This window comes from Tasmannia lanceolata, unplaced genomic scaffold, assembly GCF_043159265.1.
Source record: "Tasmannia lanceolata isolate RefF3 unplaced genomic scaffold, GAP_Taslan_0.1 ptg000003l, whole genome shotgun sequence".
In the NCBI taxonomy this organism is placed as follows: Eukaryota; Viridiplantae; Streptophyta; class Magnoliopsida; order Canellales; family Winteraceae; genus Tasmannia; species Tasmannia lanceolata.
Genome location: NW_027518680.1, coordinates 2484602 through 2502739, shown reverse-complemented (window position 1 = coordinate 2502739; position 18138 = coordinate 2484602). Strand labels below are relative to the sequence as shown.

Below are 18138 nucleotides of genomic sequence, written 5' to 3'. Positions count from 1 at the left end.
AAGCCTAGAATAAAGAGAAGGGTATCATCCATTTATGGTCAATGCTGAAGGAAAGTTACTTTTACGCTCTTTCCTAAAAGACATTTACTGGGCGTCGCTTCTCTTCTGCCTTTTTTTATATGATCGGGTCCGTTGATCCGAACCACGACCGTAGATCGGGCCAAATGCCATTGAAAACACCTTGATCTAGTGATCGTAGGTCGTCGATCTACCAAGAAAAGCTAAACCATTGATTTTTGGGATGTCTGTATGAGATGAGACCAGGTGGGTCGTCTACATTCCCCCATATGTCTCCTAGAGGACCCAAGAAATTGCCTTTTTACAATTGTATGTAAAGTAGACTTTCTGCCCCCTTCTCTCTTACAATTTATAAGATAATGAGATCGATACAGAGAAAACAGTTGGATTATTAGTCACATATTATACTAATATGCTTATAAGTTATAATAATACACCACTTCCTATTAGAGTACAAGTTTACACCTCTAATTCTCTCATATCTATCAAATCAAGGGGGGTGTAAACATCAATTTCTGAAAGGTAAACCAATATAATCAACCCATATAGTCTTTCCCATCTATTATAAGATAACAAGATGAAGAATGTGATTGCCTCTTTGATAATGGCTAATCATATGTTGTACTTAAAAAAAATACAACTGCTTCGTATTAGATTACAACTCTAATTCTATCTCATACCTATCAAATCAAAGGGGTGTAAATATCACTTTCGGAAAGGAAAACCTATGTCATCCATTGTAAGATAATGAGATGACGATTGAGATAATCCCTTTGATAAAGGTTAATCACATGTTGTACTTATAATAATACACTGCTTCCGTATTGGATTACAACTCTAATACTCTCCCAATGGGCCCAACCATACATGTGGTACATGTGATCACAAGTAAAAAGAAAAAGTAATGTCATTCCATTTTGACCAAAGACCCACCCTCCAAAGTTGGAATTCCCATCATGATTTTCCATGGTGAGGAGGGATTTGAAGTTTTGTCCAAAATCTCCAGTGTAAGAAATTTTCAGCATTTTACCCTTATCAGAATACTCCACTAATCTACTTAACTTCATTTTGAAATTAAATAAACATCCACACTCGCATGTTCTAGTAATGACGTTCCAATTTTCAATATAAGAGGAACGTTGATGGCAATGACTCAATGTGGCTAGGGGTGAGCATTATTTGGTTATAACCGAATAACCCAACCGAACTGAACTGATTTGGTCGGTTAGGTTTTTTTCCATTTCGGTTCGGTTTCGGTTAGTTTTTTTTGGAAATTCGGTTTTCTAGAAAAATAAATCGGTTAATCGAAATAACAGAAATTATGATAAAAAGTGCTATATGTGCACTCCGTAGAATCATCAAAACCATCCATTTGATTGATCACACCTTAATTAGGTTGTGCTCAAAAAATCATTTCAATATCCTAGCCCTCCGATCCAAACTAGGATTTTGCTTTTTTCCCTTTTTTTCTCCCACAATTCGGTTATAACCAAATAATCGAATTTTTTTTCGATTCGGTTTGTAAAAATTTCGGTTCGGTTTCGGTTGCCGAAATTATTTCGGTTACCAAATTTCGGTTATAACCGAATAACCTGGCATACTAGACTTACTAGCATTCTTCTACGGAAAATGATGAGTGGCATTATCAAAACAGACACTTACTGATTTGGTTCGTATTTCATTAATAAATTAAACAAGTAGGATTAAGTTAATCCGCTCGAGGGATAGCTTAACGACGAAGACGTGGGAAGAATAATGGAATCTACTTTCAGTTAAGACCCAAAAAAAAGCAGAAGAAGAAGAAAAAAAACACCGACAGGAGGAAAAAGAGAGAGAGAGAGAGAGAGAAGGAGAGAGAGAGAGAGCAAGGCGACGGACTATCTACCGTTCGATGCACAAGAGACCGATCCATGTCGAGGATGAAACATCTCCTTCGGAAACTCCATATCGGATCCAGCGTTAACGCTCACCACAGATTGGGATCAGAAAACCCTTACCCTAACCCTAACCCTAACCATAATCAAGTTTCAGAAAACCCTAATCAAGTTTCTTCTTCTTCTTCTTCTTCTTCTCCTTCACCTTCTACCACTACTTCTTCTACTTCTACTTCTTCTACTTCTTCGGGTTCTTCTACAAATAGAAATAGGGTTACGGACGGTGGATCCGAATTGCGGCCCGCTGGATCCGATGATGCTGTGGATTTTAATTTCTTAGAAGAGGAGTTTCAGGTTCAGCTTGCTCTTGCAATTAGCGCGTCGGATCCGGATACACGGGAGGATCCGGAATCCGTACAGATCAAAGCGGCTAAGCAGATCAGCCTCGGTTGTTCTTCGTCTGCGCCGGATGAATCGTTGGCTGTTGATTATCTCTCTCTTCGGTATTGGGTATGTTGCATCTCATATTCTTCCAATTTTAGGTTTTGTTTTTTGGGAATTAGGGCTCAGTCTATGATTTTTTATTTCCATTTTTTTATTATTGAATAATTAGGGCTCAAACTCTGCATGATGTTTTTGTTTGGGGAATTATTAGGTTTAGTATGATGTTTTGATTGTGGTTAACTCACTGTGATTCAGTTTTATTGGATGCAATGTGGATGGATTTTACTGGTTGTTTTATCATGAAATTACAGATTAGGATTGCAATGATCTTTGTTTGTTTCCACAATGGATAATTGTCCTGGTTGAGAAGTAATTTATGGGATTGAATGCATTGTAGAGTAGAACTCAGTGAGAAATTTGTTGGCACATAATACTGACTACAAATAAATTAGTGGGTGTTGGGTTATAGGCAGGACTTAGCTTCTTTAAAGATTCTTTCAGTTATTGTTCTGTCGTAGCTTTGTACTGCATTAGCATAGCATGGATTATATATAATAAGAATAATAAGAACAACAATCTGGTATTTACATTCAGCAGTTACCCATTGACCACAAAATAATTACACTGAATGTTGAATTGACCTTACAGTCTTTGAAATCAATTAGCTGTTATTCAGTATCTTTGCAATGTCCATACTTTATTTTTGGAGCAACAACTTGTCATGCCCCCGAAAAGAATTTTCCAACTGCCCATTTCTTCTATCATGCTATCATGCCGATCTGTTGTTGTTGACACAAATTAAAATGTCTCACATCCATAGTTACTTTTGGTGCATAAAACTATATTTAAAGACTTGGTCTCAGGTGCCAATTCTTTTTAGCAAACACTGCCTGATGAGGAATTTATTGGCACAGAATAATGACTACAAATTCTTATAGTGGGTGTTAGCTTCTTTAAAGATTCTTTTAGTTATTGTTCTGTCTTACTTTGTACTGCATTAGCATATCACGGATATTAGATATAATAATCTGATATTTACATTCAACAGTTACACATTGACCACAAAATCCCTACACTGAATGCTGACTTGACCTTACAGCATTTGGAATCATTTTCTGTTTGTCAGTATCTTTGCGTTGTCCTTACTTTATTTATAGACTTGTTGTGCCCCTCAAAGAATTATCCAAGTGTCTCTCTCTTCTGTCTTGCTACTGTGCCTGGTCTGTTGTTGTTGACACAAATTAAATGTATTCTCATCCATAATTTCTTTTGGAGTAATGGTGTTTTGCCCAAGGTTTTAAATTTTGATTTTGGTTCCAGTTTCGGTCGCCACGGGAACGGAAACGTTTCGGTTTCGGTTGCAATTGGAAATTTTGGCGGAATTCCTGTAAAATCATGAAAATATATGGAAATGTATGTATATGATAGGATTTTATGATGACACTTCAGAAAATGCCAGAATAAGCACAAATGCATAGAAACCATCACACAAGCAAGACACTCAACCATAATGATTTAACAACATCAAACACCTAGTGACATGCGTTGTTGTGCCTATCTGATAATACTATACATACCTCATTTCACATGTGATTCATATAAATATTTTTACTTAATGACTATACCATATTTCACATGCAATTCATATAAATATAACTATGTAACACATATTGATATACCATATCACTAATACACTTATGATTTTGGTTTCGATATGCATTTCGGTTTCGGTATGCGTTTCAGTGGCGGTGGAAATGGTAACATTTCGGCCATTTCGTGTTGGTTTCAGTGGACATTTATAACCATAGTTTCGCCCCGGCCCCCAGAGGTAGGACGTTGTGGTACCTTTTCCTAGTTGCCACTATGTGACTCATGTGCAAGGAGTGCAAAGTATTCAAAGACAATTCTTCTCAGTAGTAGTTCAGTGGGCTTGACCCTCCGTATATTTAGTAGAATCTTGGTGATATCCTTCCATAGCTTGGGAGGTGATTAGGATGGGCAACAATCCAGACGGACTTCTCCACCTCATGGGAGGTTGAAGCTGAACTTTGATGGTTCGAGTTTGGGTAATCTATTATTCTTGGTCTGACGTGTTGGAGGCCTGTTTAGAAATGCTAACAGTGAGGTGTTGTTGAAGGATGCGATTGAGGTAGATGCTCGGGTGCTTCTAATTGGTATGCAAGTTGCTACGAGGGACTAGACCCATTCGTTCCACCAAAACAGAGGGACCAGATCCATCACATGATCATTGAGGGATGTTTCCTTAATGTCTTAATGTGGGTGAGAGATAGGACACGCTTCCCGTGGTGGTGTGCAAATGCCATAGGGGAGATCATGGACTCATTGGAGGGTCTCAATACAGAGATTGTCATGTGTGGCGCCTGGCGAACTCGGATGTTGATTCATTAGTGCGGGTGGGAGTGGGTAGAGAGGAGCTCTGGCTATTTGTTTACTTTCTACCTTGAGAGTGCTTAATGGGGGGATCAATTGTTGGCGGTTTCTTTGATTCTTTGTATCTCCACTTTTCTTTCTTTGTTCATTTATCTTATGTACTTGCCTTTTGGCCATCTCGGTCATTGGGCTTTTCTCATTTCTTCATTAATATATGTGCCATTCAAAAAAAAAAAAAACTGCACATTCATTAGACAATACCTGCCGCTAACACTGACTTATACTTTGTCCTTACTGAGTCCAAGTTGAGTTTTGGTTTTCCAAACCTTGTTCTAACCATTTTACTCCTTTTCTATGCAGATATGCTAATGAACACTTTTGCATATAAAAGGAGTAAAATATTTAGAACAAGGTATGAACAATGTTATGGAAAATTGTAACTTCTCAAACAAAAATGTTACGGTAATGAAGATTAGTTTAGTAAATGTAGCTTAAATTCATAGATATTTCTGAAGCAATGTTTTCCTGCCGGTTGCAGTTCAATTATTTGGTTATAAATTCTGTTATTTGATATTGTGTTAATTGATTTTGAAATTATACAAAGGCTGTTTTGCAATTTTGATCTTAATATCTAAATTGGTTTCATGATGTTTCTTTACAGAACTATAATTTTGTCAATTATGATGAAAAAGTGATGGATGGATTTTATGATGTCTATGGCATTATGTCAAATCCAAGCTTGCAAGGGAAAATGCCTTTGCTGGTGGATCTTCAAGCAACATCTATTTCGGACAGTGTTGACTATGAAGTGGTTTTGGTAAACCGAACCATTGATTCTGCACTTCAACAGATTGAGAGGAGAGCAGTGTCTGTCGCTATGGAATGCCAAGTGGCTGAGCTTGGCCCAGTTATGAGTGGTTTGGTTCAGAAAATTGCTGATCTTGTTGTTGAAAGCATGGGTGGTCCAGTTGGTGATGCTGATGATATGTTAAGGAAATGGACCCTTAGGAGTTACGAATTGCGGACCTCTCTAAACACCATCATTCTTCCTCTTGGTTGCCTTGAAATTGGATTGTCACGCCACCGAGCCTTGCTTTTTAAGGTTGCAACTGTTGCTGTTTTCGTTTAACATTATATATTGCATATACTTTGTGCTTAATGTTTGCATCCTTCATCATTTGATATTCAACCGTCACTATTGTTTGTGCTTCTACACTCTAGGCATATTATTTGTATTCATCTATTACTTTGGTCTCAGTATTTACATTGCATGGTTAAGAAATAATTTTAATCTGTGACACGGGAACAATATGTAAATAGCTGCATTCCTAGATTTAGATTGCAATATGCCATTCTGTATTTCATTTCAATAAAAATAAAATAAAATAATAATGCCATTCTGTGTTGGTTGCTAATTGCTACCTAATTAGATTCAAATTGGCTGCTATTCAAATGCAGAATTTTGCATGTCTCGAAATTGAGTTGGTCATCTATGAGAGCTGGATCGGAGCTGCTCTCCATTAATTAACAAAATTACCCATATATGCACCTGTAACACATGACACACACATTACTGCTGCAAATCTACCCCTACAACCTTTAGTTGTTAGAATTATGCACTATGAACATTGCATGCATTTGCTAATAAGTATTCCTAGTTCACACTAGGAATATGACGCTGATTGCCTGAGATTTTTGTATGAACGAACAAAATATGACGCTGATAGCCTTATAGTAATTAAAATGCTAATTCGCCATTGCCTGCTCTAACAAAAACCATCATTGACTGAAATGTGGACACTCCTTTTTAGTGTATATCCTAGCAGATCTTTACAGATGCTTATGATACTATGAGGCATATGCATTGAAGTGTTGAAACTGTTGCCAGGTACTAGCTGATCGGATCAATCTACCGTGTAGGCTGGTCAAAGGGAGCTACTACACTGGTACAGATGAAGGAGCTGTGAACTTAATTAAAGTTGATCACGAAAGGTGATTATTCATTTCATCTTCTCTGTTTCTAATTCTACTTGTGAAAGAAACTTGTGAGCCTTTTTATTTTGAGCAATAAAGGAGAAATAAATTAATAGGCAAAAACATACCCAGTACAAAGAAGGGTGTGCATGGTTTGCTTGGTTGGGCTGTTTGGCTTTGCATTTGTATTTCCCTTTTATCTTATTAATAAAATTTTACTTCCAAAAGCAAATAAGGGGATGTGATCGAATGGACCCAAAGAAGAATACAAAAAACACTACCAAAAGCAGTGTTCTAAAAGGCGGCCTGGGCGGCCGCCTAGGCGCTGGGCGTGGAAAAAACGCACCGCCCAGGCCCTAGGCGTTTAAAAAAGCGGCCTCACCACCTGGGCGTTATTAGGCGGCCGCCCAGGCGATGAGGCGGCCGCCCAGGCGATGTGCGTGGGCCTGGGCGGGGCGGGTTTGGGCGGTGTGATAAAAGAGGGGGTGTTTGAAGTAATAAAAGGGGTGCCTTTTTAGTTATTTTAATTTTTAAAGAGGGGTGCCTAAAGAAATAAAAGGGGTGCCTTTTTTAGTGTATTTTTTAGTTTTTATAACCTAAAACCTAAAACGTAAAACCCTCACCCTCTTCTCAAACCTCAACATCGACTAAAACTAAAAGTCTAAAACAGTAAAACCCAAAAACTTCAAAACCCTAAAGCTTTAAACCCTAAAGCTGTAAAATACTAAACCCTAAAGCTATAACCAGTAACGAAGAAGAAGAAGATGAAGTCTACCCCGGTTCGGGACTTACTTGGAGAGTGGTTGGAGAGGCAGCAGGAGCAGATGATGCTTTAGAACCTCGGAGGAGTAGAAGAGTTGGTGGTAGTTCTTCTTCTTCCTCTCGTACCATTCCCAGGAATGTAAGAGAACTTGATGAAGATAATTTTCAATTGGATGATGAGACAGAGGATGAGGGGGTGGATGAGGAGATTGTGTTTGAAGAATCAGATGAAGATAGAGTCTTGGTCTTGGAGGAAGAGGACAATGATTTATGAAAACTGAAGAAGTGCTTGGATCTTAATCTTTTTTTGGTTATGGATTTGTGTTGTATTGTTAAATACTTAAATTTTTTTAAGTATTTTAAGCTTAATTTCTTATTAAGTTTTTGACTTTTTGTTATTATTTAATGTTTAGTGCTTATGCATAAAATGGTTTGGATTGTTATGTATTCAAGTAGTTATATTTTATATAAAAAAATGCAAGAAATTATGAAAATATATTAATATCTAAAAAAAAAATGAAAAACGGCTAGAAACGCCTGGGCGCCGCCTAGGCGCCGCCTGGGCGGCCTGGGCGCTGGGAGGTCAGTCAGCCGCCCAGCTCCGCCCAGCGCTTTTTAGAACACTGACCAAAAGGGAAAAGGCGAAAGGCTTACCCAATCTGAGGATCATCTTGGTTGACTCCTCTAGTAAGCTTGTGCAACATCCCTGGTACTCCTGGGAATGTGCCTCTCTATGAAGGGGTTAGTTCCCTACCAAGATCAGGGTGTTCTCAATAAAATCAGCTAATCTCCACATTCTAGGCCTCGATCTCTTAAGACACACGATCATGCTAGCCGTATCTCCCACCACCTGTTCCAGTCAACTTCTCCCTGAAAATTAAGGCCTGAAGAAGAGCCCTCATTTCTACTTAGTTTGTCTGTAATCCCAGTATGTCTAGATTGTGCTTTAACTACCCCCACCAACCGTTCCTAAAACCTCCCCAAACGATTTTTAGGCACCACCTCTCAATGTACAGCACGAATGTAGGACAAGTATCATGAGACTCCTCACAAAGAGCGTAGTTTTCCATGGGGAGCATTTTGATCCTGCTAGAATTTCTGTTTCATCTAAAAGGTGATTTTTTATAAAAAAAAATCTTTCCACACATAAAGATTTTGTTGCTTTTTTTATAATGGTGGAAATTTCATTAAAGAAAAGGAGAAGACCGAGATGGTCGAAATTCCAAATAAGGTGATCCGCCACATCGTTTGCCGATCTCCTGATATGCTTGAAAGTGATAGAAGAGTCGCCAATTTTGTCTTGGATCTCATAAAAAAGGTGAGCAAAGCGCCAAGGAGGAACAATATCGCCTTTCAACCACCGAATGACGTTCAACGAGTCACCTTCCACAATCGTCTTGTCCAAGAGATCTCTACTTTAGCTTTTGAAACCCTAATGAGCAGCCCTAGCTTCTGCTTTTTAAACCCTGTTGCTAAACAGTGGTTCTGTTGTTGGCATCAATGTCTTGGTACTCCCACATATAGTTAGGCTGAGTGTAGTTAAGCATGACCAGATTTTATAAAGGGTTGGCTTCAAATGGATTTTTTAGAACCTAATATTTATCTACTTGTCAAAGTTAACCCTTTTATTCATAGTAAAAGAAAACTCTGCCCTATTTTATTCTTTTGGATTTGGGAACTTACAGGCTCTGGTTCATCTGCATTCCTTGCCTACAATTTTATTTTTTCACGAGAGACATGGAAAGAACGTTGTTATTTCACTATCAACTTCCTTACTTCCTTTGTTTTTGTCCTTCCAGAAAATAGTGTTCCATTCATGGTTGTTATCAGCTTTCTTTATCAAGTTTTAAACAAAAATCCTGTATGCATACAATGTGTAACTTAACATTGTAATGAACTGCGATTTACTTCTGAAATATAGCCAATTTTCATAGCCAAAGGGGACTATTTATTTTTCTGCACATTGTTTCCACTGAAGGTTCATATTCCTAAATGTTCTTTTATACCTGATATTCGAACTAATTGCACATTGCTACTTTGATTCTTTCTAAATCATGTGGTTCCTTGTCACATTTATATAATATAATGGCATAACTGTTCCGATGACAATGAATGAGATGCTAATTCATTGTGTATTGCTTACAGTGAATACATTATTGATCTAATGGGGGCTCCGGGCACATTAATTCCTGCAGAACCCAGTAGTCTTCTTCAAGATTCTGGACTTCATATATTAAGTTCCGATACCATTGCAAAGACTGTCAAGGATTTGTGTTTGGCACTTGATGAGAAGGTCAATTGCCAATTTGAGAATAATGGTGCAAGACTGGAAGGAAATTCACATGATCCCCCTTTTAATCCAAGAATTGTCAGTTCAGAGTCAGCTGAAACATCGGGAGTAAGCACTCAATCAGGAGGGAATGATGTGCATCTTTCCGAAAAATATCAAACTGCGAGATTTGAACATGAATTTGGGAAGCTTCTTCCTTCATTGGGTAGACTGCGTGGAGGCTCATCGGGAGTAGAAGAAACAAATTCACCTGCCCAACAAATGAAAGTTAAAGATGTTTCCAAATATGTGATCAGTGCTGCACAAAACCCAGACTTCGCACAGAAACTGCACGCTGTTCTCTTAGAGAGTGGTGCATCACCTCCTCCAGATTTGTTTTCTGATATAAACCCTCCACGGGATATTGTTGAACAAAAAATGCTAGGTCAAATCTGCTTTATGGAAAGGACAAAAGTGATTGAGGAACCTCAGCCAGGTGGTGATAATTTGTTGTTTCCCATTGGGCTTTCTCCGGTACCTTTTGTCGGAGTAAAATCCTTTGCCCATTTTGATTGCGAAAACAAACAAAACCTATCTGCAGAGGAGATGGCTTCAATTGCATGTGCAGCTGAGCCATGCCAAAAGCAACTTGCAAGTGATTTAACTGGGGGTGGTGCTCAATGCTTTCAAGAAAATGCAGGAAGGAATACAAAACTAAGTTTTTCTTCACAGCAGTGTCAAGAGAGCGTGGGTGAATCTATGGCAAAACAAAGAGAAACAGCCAATAATGACCCACCTATTGCAAGCAGTGTTAACAATGAAAGGATTAATAACCCTATGCTGGATGATGTCGCAGAGTGGGAGATTCCATGGGAAGATCTTCAGATTGGTGAACGAATTGGTCTCGGTAAGCATCATGTTAAACTTATTTTCTTAATAACTTAATGAAGCGTGAAGTTGATAGTTTGCCCCAGTGGTGATGACCTCAAACATGTAGTGTTGAGGTCAACACTTGAAACTCATTCTTATATATAAACATACATATACACACACACACGCGCGCGCACGCAGATATATATATATATATATATATATATATATATATATTTATTTATTTATTTATACACATATATACATTTAGATAAAGAACTTATGGAAGCATGAAGTTGTATGCATCCTCTTTTCTCGACTACTTGTATGTATTGGCAAATAGACTGAAGAAGTGGACCCTTATTGCTTAGATGGGATTTGATTATATCGTGAGATTGTATGGCTATTTACTGACATCTATTTGCAATCTCTTATATTGCAGGTTCATATGGGGAAGTTTACAGTGCAGATTTGAATGGCACTGTAAGTTGTACTCACTGTATAAAGACTTCACATCCTCATTTCAATGTTTCATTTCTTTTTTCCCCTAGAATGCTCTATATTGTTTGAATTTCATTTACAACTGGCAAAAACTGCTAATTCATTTGAAAATTGCAGGGTTGGGGTGTGTATGGACTATGGAGTGGTGAAACTTGTGATTGTAATGAATTGAGTTTTATCCCCAGTATAAACATAAATAGAAGATAATCATACATATATGGGGATCATCTTCATCCATTGTTGTGTGGTTAAAGCAAAAATGACCAACAAGGAGACACCAATCCTAATAATTGCACACAACTTAAAAATCTTCTATACAAAAAACTATACAAAACATGCCTATGGTATATGCTGATCTGACAAATCATCTTGATTGCAGATCAAGCCAAAAATAAAATAAAATAAAAAGTGAGCAGAAAAGGTTTGAAGTGGTGACCAACAAGGAGACACCAATCCTAATAATTGCACACAACTTAAAAAGCTGGTATACGAAAATTATACGAAACCTTAGGATGCTTGTGGTTGTACTGAAATTGTGGAATTGGCACTGTGTGACAGGAAGTTGCTGTGAAGAAGTTCTTGGACCAAGATTTCTCAGGCGATGCACTGGAGCAATTTAGATGCGAAGTAAGAATCTCAGACATTATATTTTTATTCATAAGTTGTTAGACTATAATGAAACAAATTCCTGATTTCGTGAATTTTCTTTTGAAAATGTTCCAATTTGATGTCTGCCACTGGGATTGTGCAGATTAAAATCATGCTAAGGCTGCGACATCCAAATGTTGTTCTTTTCATGGGAGCTGTTACTCGTCCTCCAAATCTCTCAATATTGACGGAGCTTCTCCCAAGGTTCGTCATGTATACTAATCTTGTTACTTTTGGTATATCTAGAGGAACAATAAATGGGATTCGTTTGCCTCAAAACATTCCACTCATCTAATGTGTCTCTTGAGTCCTGACCATAGTTTTAAAACTCTCCCGTGTCATCGTGGACTCCCTCGAGTCGACTCCCTTTTACGTTGGCCGTGTTCCGCTTTTTTGCCATACAAAGTCAATATAACTCTCCCAAATTATGACCGCGTCAACTGAGTACTCAGCCGTGTCAACCGAGTCGATTAAGATTTTCTTCAGCCGCGTCTTGACTTTAATCTTGGATGCAATATAACGATTATTGAGACATGTTCATACTTTTATATGTGATGCTCTTAGCCATTCTTTATCTGCTTACAATACTAATTTATTCCTTGCAAGATTTAGCCGACACTTTGAATTTCTTGCTGACACACTTGTTGTGCCGTGTCTGACACGACACTCGTGTTCACCTGTGTCGACACTCTGTTGGACACTTTTAAATGTATTGCTAGGAGTGTTAGAGTTAATGTGAGTACACATTTGTCTAATAATCATTATAAGACGGTTGTGAGGCCAGCCATGCTGTACGGCTCAGAATGTTGGGCTACCAAGAACCAGCATGTGCATAAGATGAGTATAGCGGAGTTGCGAATGCTTAGATGGATGTGCGGCCACACAAGATTAGATCGAATTAAAAATGAAGACATTCATAAAAAGGCGGGGGTGGCACCAATTGAGGAAAAGATGAGAGAGCCCTGCTTAAGATGGTGTGGGCATATCGAACGTAGGCCTTTGGATGCTCTAGTGAGAAGAAGTTACTCGTGCCTAGTTGATGGAGTAAAAAGAGGTAGGGGCAGATCGAAAACAACTTGGGTAGGAACAATGAGAAAAGACTTGAGGGCTAGGAATATAATAGAGAACATGACCTTGGATAGGATAGAATGGAAGAAATTGATCCATGTAGACGGAATCCAACTGGTGTCAGGATTAGACTTAGTCAATTTGAGCCGGGTAGATCCTTTCACCTTCTTCATGAAAATTTTCTAAAGGATTCATTAGCTGACCCCAACTAGTTTGGGACAAAGGCTGAGTTGAGTTGAGTTGAGTATGTACGTGTCATCATTTCAAGATTTTTAGATGTTGACATGTCAGACAACTCATATCCGTGTAGAAACTCGACACACGTATCCATATCGACAAATTATAATTATATATACTTCTATTTTAGCCGTGTCCCCGTTTCTAAATTTCGGGGGTTTGCCATGTCCGACACTCCGTGTTAGTGTCGACGCTCGACACTCGTGTCTGTGTCCACAAATCATAGCTTCAAACCATCACTTTGTACATGTAGATGGCAAGACTTTCATTATGATTGTAGCACGCATTCTCGTTATTTATTTCATAGAGAAGAAGCAAAATGAGAGTTCTTTGATATCTATCCTATAGCAATACATCTTGATTCTTGAATTTCTCTCAAGGGAATTTCATATAGGTTACAGCTAAATATCACTCGTTCACAAGCTGCACTTTGTCATCTTGTAGAGGAACAGAAGGCTCCCTTGATATTGATAACTGTGGTAACCTGTCTTGCTCCTTTCATTTGTCTGCAGGGGGAGTTTGTTCAGGTTATTGCACCGTCCCAACATTCAACTTGAAGAAAAACGGCGGTTGAAAATGGCATTAGATGTGGTATAAATTGATAATTTACCAAACTTCAGTGACTAGTTACATATTGCCTTATACCTAAAGTTGGGTTTATTGCTTGTAGGCCAAAGGGATGAACTACTTGCATACAAGCCATCCCACTATTGTGCATCGGGATCTGAAGTCTCCAAATCTTCTCGTTGATAAAAATTGGGTAGTTAAGGTATGATTATTCCCAATTATCTAATCTGAGTTCCTTTCATTATATTTTATATGAATGGTAAATTTTGGTCGCATGGTTCTTTTCAATTGAAATCCCTATGATAATGGAGACAATAAAATTGAGAGAAAATGGAAGAACCAAAATAAAATACAGAAAGCACAATGAACTCTTACTCTCCTATCGTTATCACCTCCTCCTTAGTTCTTCAAACCAAGCCACCTTGTTTGCCAAGTTGACATTCTATATTTTCTTCTTGACCTTAATATAGTGTGTTTGGATGCCCTTATTAACGTAAGAAGAAATATAGAAAGTACGTGGAGGAGGCCAATCAAGTCGTGAATAGAGTAGAAAAGGAAAGATGGAGAAGGGAGTTCATAGGGTTTTGAAGCATTTGCCACACTCCAATAATCTTCTCTGCATATATGAAAAAATCCAATATTACAAATGGGAAATGTTATCAGCACAACCATGTTTTGATATTTGCACAAACACATCTTCCATTATTTAAAGAGCGGTCAAAGCCTCAAACGCCATTACTGTTCCCAAAAAAGCTCTGACAAGCCAATTAAAAAAAGAAAAGATATGCTGCATTTGTGCAATTATAAAAACATGGTTGTGCTGATAACATTTCTCATTACAAATATGCCACTATCTCTAATGTATGATGGGGCCCATCCTAAATACATGAATAACACAATATAAACTATCGATGGGGCCCATCCTAAATACATGAATAACACAATATAAACTATCGATGGGGCCCACCTTAAATACATGAATAACACAATATAAACTATCCTATCTCTTAACCGCCCCAATTTTTTATAGTATCACCATTGGCCTCCAAATATTCCACATTGGCATTTAATGTGTATATTACCATTCAAAAAAAAAAAAAAAAAAAAAAAATGTGTATATTGATTTTTAGCACAGACACATACCTCCTAATGCTTTAGCGTCTCTTCAGCATGCACGTTGATCAACACAGTATTTGTTCTTTTAAAGCAGCCATCATGAATGTTGCTTGACATGTTACCATGAAGGAGCCTTACTACCGCATTTCTTGATCTAGTTTTTTTTTGTTTGAAAGATTATAGTATGAAACAAAAGGAAATCTGTCTGGGCATCTGAATGCAAAAGCCGCATGGAAATATATACCACAACAAATGCCAGAATTTCAACCCACTATTGGCAATGTACAGCATTAAAAACGCTATCAGGAAAGCGCATTAGAGACTCTAGTTTTGATACTCCATGGATTGCCTTTTCCTTTCCCATGATTGATTTATGCCTCAGAGAGGCCAACGATATTGATCATTCGCTAGCCAAGAGGGTGTTAGCCGAGGGACAACCTCTGCACTCTTGGAATTGTAGTCATTTTCTAGATTTTCTATTACCTTAGTAAATATGCTATCTTCCTCAAAAAAAACAAATGCTAATGGTATGCCTGCCTTCCATTGCCTCATTATAGATTGGAATGAAAGGGGAAGGGGGAAGGCATGCGACATTTATAATATCATTAACTCTGTGGAACATTCTATATTTCATTGCAATTGAAGGTTATTATCATCAGAAAGTTGAGAATACATGAGCATTCATAAAGTCTTCAACCGTTTAAATGATAACAAGACGGTAAAATGGAAAATGATGCTTCGATTTCTCCACAGATGTGATATTCTGATTATCTGCCATCACATATTTCTGCAGGTTTGCGACTTTGGTTTGTCACGTTTGAAGCACCACACTTTTCTGTCTTCAAAGTCTACTGCAGGAACGGTAATCTTTCATACCATTTCGTGCATTTAGGGTTATCATTTTATCCATGAGGCACACATTTTACATATTTGGTTTGGTTTGGTTTGATTATTGTCACTTATATGCAACTGTTAATCTTCTATAGGCTATTCATTTTACATATTTGGGTTCAAAGTTAGGATTTCACTGTTTGGTAGTAATATTATGCATTCATTCAAGATGTCAATTTCTTATCTTGCTTTAAAATTAGTTTAATACATCTGCATTTTGCTTAAATGAAGTTATCTTCTTTTGTTCTTTTTTCCATTGTAATGTCAAAATTAAGCATTTTCCATTTAATTGCAGCCAGAATGGATGGCACCAGAAGTTTTGAGAAATGAACCATCCAATGAGAAGTAAGTGCATTCTCTGTGTTTCTTTCGGGAACCATTTATAAGGTGCTCCCTTTCATTCCATTATGTTTGAGTATTCAAGAGGATGTTGCTTTCTTGCAGATGTGATGTCTACAGCTTTGGCGTGATACTATGGGAGCTGGCTACCTTGCGTATGCCATGGAGTGGGATGAACCCAATGCAGGTAGTTGGAGCTGTTGGGTTCCAAAATAGGCGCCTTGATATACCAACAGAGGTTGATCCCATGGCTGCACAGATCATATGTGATTGCTGGCAGAGGTAGGCTTGCACTCCTTAGAAATTTTGACATGCCACAACAAGCTCTGGTGGATTGCTAACTCTTATTACCATTTAACCATTAATAAATTATAGCATTCTTTTGGCTATTGTTTTAAATTTCGGCCGAAATCTGTAATTTCTGATTTCGATTGGGTCCGAAATCTGAAAATTTTGGATTTCGGCCGAAATTTGGCCATTTTGACCGAAACTGTAAAAAAATTCAGCCGAAGTGACCGAAATTTGAAGACCAAAATTTCGTTTGCAGTAGGGACTGAAACCGAAACTGAAATTTAAATCCATCCTTTTTGCTAAAGCTGATCTTTTATTTGCTATTTTAATGGATTAAACCTCGAAAGATCAAAGTGATTTCCATTCATTCTGACAAACTTTTGGGTTGCATGTGCAGTGACCCAAATCTGCGCCCATCTTTTGCGCAGCTCATGGCTCCTCTGAAGCATCTGAAGCACTTGGTTGTCGAGGTCGCCTAGGGTCGCAGACTCCTCTGATGGAAGAGGAAATAATGGTGGCTAGCCCCTATTATTGGTGCCTCAGTGGCATGACATTTGTTTAAGAATCATTCGACGTAACCTTTCAGAAAAAAAAAAAAAAATCATTTGACGTAAGTCAAGAATTGCTATCTTGAAAAAAAAAAAAACAGATAGAATTCAGAACTTGTGGCCTGCTCAAAGTGGAAGACCACATGAGCCAGGCCAAAATGGACATGCTCTGTTAGACTACGGCTGTGCGAAGTGCAGTGGGAGACAAACAGTGAAGTGGAATTTAAGTAGCAAAAATTTAGGCAATGATGCTAAAAGAATCCAGTATAATAATCTTATCACTGTTGCTTTTTTTGGGGTGTGTAATTCATTGAAGCTTTGGAGCTTCAGCAATGTATACATTTTATTTGTACTGATAGCTGTTGTGAAGAAAAGGAAATGAAAAAAGAAAAAGAAAAAAGAAAAAAAAGAAAGAAAGTCTAGATGGGAATGCACAAAGGTGCATTCCTTTATTATTTACGGATAAGATCAGATCTCAAAATGCATTTGTTTCTTGCTTCCTAATCGCCCCATATTTTTGTACTTACAGTTTGCAGCAGTTCATTTTGTTTGATTATTAATGGCCCTTATACAGTGCCTATTCCGGAAGAGGTGGAAAACTAACCCCATAGTATACGTTAGATTTTAGATCCATTCTCTGCAAGGAAAACGCACCCCAAAGAGACCCTGGTCGGTACTGGTTGCTTCCCCCTGAACATATAACTGCCTAATATTTGCAAAGGGGAATGATATCTCCCCCCCTTCCCTCTCTTCTAACGTTATTCGTTAAGTTTTAAAGGCAAAGAAAAACATTAAAACGGGGTGAATTTATCCTCATGCAGTGAACCATTCTCTCGAAACTGTTAAAAGGGAGGGGGTGAAGGATTTTATCTGTTTTAGGGGGGGAGAAATATCATTTCCCTTTGCAAATTTGTTTCCTTAAGGCCAAAATCAGCCCTGATGAACCTAGGCGTCTTTTTGTCTTCCTAGATATGTGTCCTAATCACCAATTGCCATTATTCTAATGCACTTTTTGGTTGCATAAACTCTCGGCATCCATTGGAATTTTGATAGAAAAATAAAATTTGATAGAAAAGTAAAAGTCGATTCCTCGTTTGGCTGTTAATATTGCAATGAACTTCCACGAGACTCACTAACATGTTTCTAACATAATTATTGCTTATCTATGGCATTCATCTCCCCTTGTCACTTTCCAATCAAATTCTACCCAAAAGGGAGAATTTTGGTTGAAAAATCTTAAACTGCCCTCTCTATCTCTCTCGTGGTAAGGTACGATGCCCCCCTACTTATTCCCCTCTCCGGTCTATGCTGGGCAGCCAAACGCTACTTA

At 38.0% G+C, this 18138-nt stretch overlaps 2 protein-coding genes across 2 annotated transcripts in view; both read left to right on the top strand.

Annotated features, from left to right (window-relative positions):
* The first annotated feature begins 1754 nt into the window (after positions 1-1754).
* LOC143847499 (putative serine/threonine-protein kinase SIS8) lies at positions 1755-17274 on the top strand. The gene is made up of 13 exons (XM_077356352.1): positions 1755-2402; positions 5389-5829; positions 6616-6719; positions 9609-10639; positions 11045-11085; positions 11662-11730; positions 11855-11955; positions 13569-13647; positions 13727-13825; positions 15533-15601; positions 15926-15975; positions 16075-16251; positions 16658-17274. Exons 1-13 carry the CDS (start codon positions 1929-1931, stop codon positions 16737-16739), a joined length of 2817 nt encoding a protein of 938 aa, XP_077212467.1. The 5' UTR covers positions 1755-1928; the 3' UTR covers positions 16740-17274.
* Positions 2014-18138, top strand: part of LOC143847504 (signal recognition particle subunit SRP54 2) — a 104807-nt gene continuing 88682 nt past the window's right edge. Inside the window, exon 1 of the mRNA XM_077356365.1 lies at positions 2014-2034. The gene's annotated coding sequence lies outside the window, so the exon portion shown is untranslated. The remainder of the gene's footprint in view (positions 2035-18138) is intronic.

Excerpts from the sequence above, each read along its gene's own strand:
- LOC143847499 (XM_077356352.1), top strand. The coding sequence starts at position 1,929 with ATGTCGAGGATGAAACATCTCCTTCGGAAACTCCATATCGGATCCAGC. Across the intron at positions 13,648-13,726 it reads TGAAAATGGCATTAGATGTG|GCCAAAGGGATGAACTACTT; the intron begins GTATAAATTGAT and ends TATTGCTTGTAG. Across the intron at positions 16,252-16,657 it reads ATATGTGATTGCTGGCAGAG|TGACCCAAATCTGCGCCCAT; the intron begins GTAGGCTTGCAC and ends TTGCATGTGCAG.